The sequence below is a fragment of the Leptonotus elevatus genome, chromosome 7 (genome assembly GCF_054856555.1).
Source record: "Leptonotus elevatus isolate MCC_2025b chromosome 7, RoL_Lele_1.0, whole genome shotgun sequence".
In the NCBI taxonomy this organism is placed as follows: Eukaryota; Metazoa; Chordata; class Actinopteri; order Syngnathiformes; family Syngnathidae; genus Leptonotus; species Leptonotus elevatus.
In genome coordinates this window covers 1,461,356-1,466,044 of record NC_141245.1, presented here as the reverse complement: position 1 = coordinate 1,466,044, position 4,689 = coordinate 1,461,356, and the positions used below count along the sequence as shown (strand labels likewise).

The 4,689-nt window shown below is 38.5% G+C and overlaps 1 protein-coding gene across 1 annotated transcript; it reads left to right on the top strand.

Moving 5' to 3' along the window:
- Positions 1-2,631: 2,631 nt before the first annotated feature.
- LOC147170348 (general transcription factor II-I repeat domain-containing protein 2B-like) lies at positions 2,632-4,434 on the top strand. The gene has a single exon (XM_086080663.1). The coding sequence runs from the start codon at positions 2,632-2,634 to the stop codon at positions 4,432-4,434; it is 1,803 nt and encodes a 600-aa protein (XP_085936789.1).
- Positions 4,435-4,689: the final 255 nt, after the last annotated feature.

Here is a 4,689-nt window from a genome sequence, read left to right as displayed (position 1 = left end):
TGACCAATTCCAGAGAGAGATTAATGAGCGGCGAAAGGTACTGTTTCCTATAATGAGACAAAATAGGCAGGAGGGTAAACGGTCTACGATAGTTGTTGATAAGCTATACATCGATGGCAAACTATTCCGGAACCCCAACTCCACTCCTTGGCTGTTCTAATTGGCATTGGTGGAACTAAACTTTGTTTGATTATTAGATGTATACATATACTATATATGTGGTTATAAAAGCTAAAATATGAATACTGATTATGTTTAGGCTATATTATAGTATAATATTAATACATAACTATATCTAAAATATATTTAAACAAAAAATCTCGCTTAGGTTACTGGTGTATTGTTATTTGTTTAATCCGCCCGCTAATTTACTTCACTTTCACTTTCCCTCCCCGTTTTTTCACTGTTATATTTACTTACACGTTACCTCATATTTTACACAAATTACGTAAACCACTTAACCACTTTGATTCTATCCTATAACATGCCAATATTAACAAATAATCTATACAGATATATACACAGGACTGAGTCTATATTGTTTGTATGCATAAATTAGTCCTGGTTTCCTGGAATGTTTGTGGCGCTCGCTCACAGGCAAAAATAATACAAAATTTAGACCATCTCTTATAATTAAAAGCAGATATTTGCTACAAGAAACCCACCTACAAAAATCTGAAGAAAAATTACTTATTGATAAGAATTTTAGTCAAGCGTACTCTGCCCCTTATAACAATAGACAAAGAGGAGTCTGTATACTCATACATAATAATTTATTCTTTACTCTAAATAATACAATAACAGACCCAGAGGGCCGATACATTATTATTCAGGTGACTATAATTAATAAAATATATACATTTGGTAATTTATATGCCCCTAATAATGATGATCTGGCCTTTTTCGATGAATTTTTCTCTCAGCTGTTTGAGTTAGCAGCGAACTCTACTATTATTATTGGAGGAGACTTTAGCACAGTCATAAATCCATTAATAGATCTTTCTAATAATACAACATGTATAAGACGATTACAATCTACTAAAGTAATAGGGGAATATATGGATGATTTTGGCCTCGTCTACAGCTGGAGACTTAAAAACCCAACTCAGAAGGAATTTACCTTATTTTCCGCTGTGCATCGGTCTTTTTCAATAATTTATTTTTTTCTTACAAATAACTCTATTGCTGATAAAACTATTACTAAAATACATCCTATTATTATTAGCGACCATGCACCAGTCTCCCTTACCCTACAAGTTGATTATACCTTTAAACCACCCCGACATGGCGTTTTAACATCTCACTGCTAAACGACGCAGAATTTGACAACATTTTAAGAAGAGAGTGGGCAAACTTTTTGGAAATAAATGACTCTCCAGACTTATCTCCATTTCTTCTCTGGGAAGCTGGGAAAGCGGTAATTAGAGGTAAAATGATTACATATTCATCTTATAAAAAGAAACAGGATCAAAATTTTGAAAAATACTTAGAAGATAAAATTAAACAACTGACGGATGAGTACGCAGTAAACCCAAACAACCAAATATGGACTGACTTACGAAATACAAAAATACAGTTAGACGATATGCTATCTAAAAAGACAGAGTTTATAATACAACAATTAAGATCAGGTAAATTTCTTGCAAACCAACTTCAACGCAATCGGGAAAAATCTCTTATAACGGTTATTAAAGGGACAACTGGTGAATGCACACAATCACCAGAATAAATTAATCACATTTTTTTATAACTATCATCGCAACCTATACTCAGAAACTAACAAGCCTAACCCTGAGCATATTGAGGCATTCCTCAGTAGCTTAAATATACCTCAGTTAACTACTGAATATAAAGATATGTTAGATGCACCACTTACTATAAACGAGCTATACAGTGCTCTAGATAGTATGCCTAATGGAAGAGCACCTGGCCCGGATGGTTATCCGGCTACATTTTTTAAGCACTTCTGGTTAATGCTTGCTCCACTATTCTTAAGAGTAGTAACAAAAATTAAAACTAATGGTTACATACGCCCACAGATGAATACAGCATCAATTAAACTTTTATTAAAGCCAGAAAAATACCCCACCCTTCCATCAAGTTACCGTCCGATTTCACTAATCATTCATAGCGACCAAACAGGCTTTATTAAAGGTCGTCACTCTACTAATAATATTAGGAGGCTCTTTAACCTTATTAGCATGTCACAGCGGCATGATAAAAAGGCAGTTATTATATCATTGGATGCAGAAAAAGCTTTCGACAAAGTTCACTCTTTGCTGTTTTAAATAAATTTGGCTTTGGGAAGTCATTTATTCACTGGGTGTCAGTATTCTATGATTCTCCCAAAGCTACAGTTACTACTAATGGGATTATATCTCAGAGTTTTACTCTACAGCAGACCTGGGCATTGTACGGCCCCCGGGCCACATACGGCCCTTTGCTTGACTCTCACCGGCCCGTGTAAGGTTAATAGGGAATTACAAAATAAACATATTTTCTAATTTTACCTCATGCATGGACTAAAGCTACATTGCTTTTATTTTGAAGTTGCATTTCATTCACGTACAATGACGCGATACGTCAATCAAGATGTGCGCATCATTGACAAGACGACTTTAGCCCTCAAAAATGTCTACACATGCTAAAAAAAGAAAGGTAGATGCTGAATGCAGGGTTTTCAACAAAAAATGGACTGCTAAGTATTTATTTACAGAAGTCGGAGGTAAAGCCGTGTGTTTAGTTTGTGGAGAGCAGATCGCTGTGTTCAAGGATTATAATTTGAGTCGGCATTATGAGACACAACACATAGAGAAGTACAAAAACTTGAGTGATGCTGAGAGGGGACGGACATCGGAGGTGTTGCTAGCTAAGCTACAAAAGCAGCAAGGCTTTTTTACCAAGCTTCACGGATCCAGGGATGCAGCAACCAAGACCAGCTTTGTGATATCCCACAAAATCGCTAAAAACTGTAAGCCATTCTCAGAGGGGGGGTTTGTGAAAGAGTGCTTGGTGGACTCTGCAGCACTAATATGCCCTGAAAAAAAAGAAGCATTTGAGCAAGTCCCGCTTTCCCGGCGAACCGTGACCCGGAGGATTGAGGACATCGCGGGAAACCTGAAGCTTCAGCTGGAAAGTGAAGTGGCAAGTTTTGACTTTTTCTCCTTGGCTTTGGACGAGAGCTGTGATGTCCGTGACACAGCCCAGTTACTCGTGTTTGTTCGTGGGATAACGGACTTTAAGATCACGGAGGAGCTGGCTGCAATGCGGCCAATGAAAGGGACAACGACAGGGAGTGATCTGTTCACGGAGGTAAATGCGTGCATGGACACACTGGGACTGAAATGGGACAGACTGGCAGGTGTCACAACGGACGGTTGTCCGAATCTTACAGGGAAAAATGTCGGTCTTTTGAAACGTATGCAAGATAAAGTGAGTGAAATTGACGCAGACCAGAAATTGGTATTTTTGCATTGTATTATACACCAGCATGTGTTGTGCAAGTCAGTGCTAAAAATTAACCATGTTATTGATGTTGTGACTAAAATAGTAAACTTCATCAGGGCACGAGCATTGAATCACAGACAGTTTGTTGCACTTTTGGAGGAGCATGAGAGTGAGCATAGTGACATCAGCTACCAGACAGCTGTCAGATGGCTCAGCCTGGGCAAAGTGCTAAAACGAGTTTGGGACCTAAAAGCAGAGATTCAAGAGTTTTGTGAGAAAAAAGGCAAAGACATCCCAGAGCTCTCAGATGAGGACTGGATGGCAGATTTTGCATTTGCTGTTGATGTGACTGCACTGATGAATGAACTGAATACCAAACTGCAAGGCAAGGGCCTTTTTGTTCATGAAATGCACAGCCTGGTGAAAGCTTTCATGAGAAAGATACAGTTTCTTTCAAGCCAACTGGAGAGCAACACTCTCACTCACATGCAAACCCTGAAAGAAGTTACACCTTCAGCTGATCACCTCCGCAGGTACTCATCCATGTTAGGAGCACTGCATGGTGAGTTTTCAAGGCGCTTTGAAGACCTCAGAACAATCGAGGATGAAATGTGCATGATTTCCTCTCCCTTTACCTGCAGTGTGTATCATGCACCCAGTGATGTTCAGCTAGAACTCATTGACCTGCAGTCTGATGCAGTACTGGCAGAGCAGTTTAAGTCAGGATCACTGCTGGGTTTTTACTCTTCTCTCAAGAAGGAGAACTTTCCAAACATGAGGAGACATGCTCAGAAGATGTTGGTTCTCTTTGGCTCTACCTACATATGTGAACAAACATTCTCAGTAATGAAGTTTACCAAATCCAGGTATAGATCCTCTCTCACCGATGATCATCTGTCAGCTTTGCTTCGCATCTCCACCTCAGACATTCAACCTGACTTTGATGCACTTGTTAAAGCCCAACAGAGACTAGATTTCTCACACTGAACAAGAAAAAAATAACTGAAAAACACCAAATGAGGTGGTTAGACTACAAATGTTGGCATGTAAAGGCACCAATTAGCAGTGAATGGAACACTTTCTTTGGAGGCCTTTTTCTCAAAGTCACAGTTCAATGACAGTCATTATAATATGATGTATCTTGCTTGATATTTAGAGTACAAGACAATATTGTGATGTCTTTAGAAAGCTAAGAATCTCTTTCCAACAGTACTAAATGTGAAACTCAAAATGTGTTTTGTT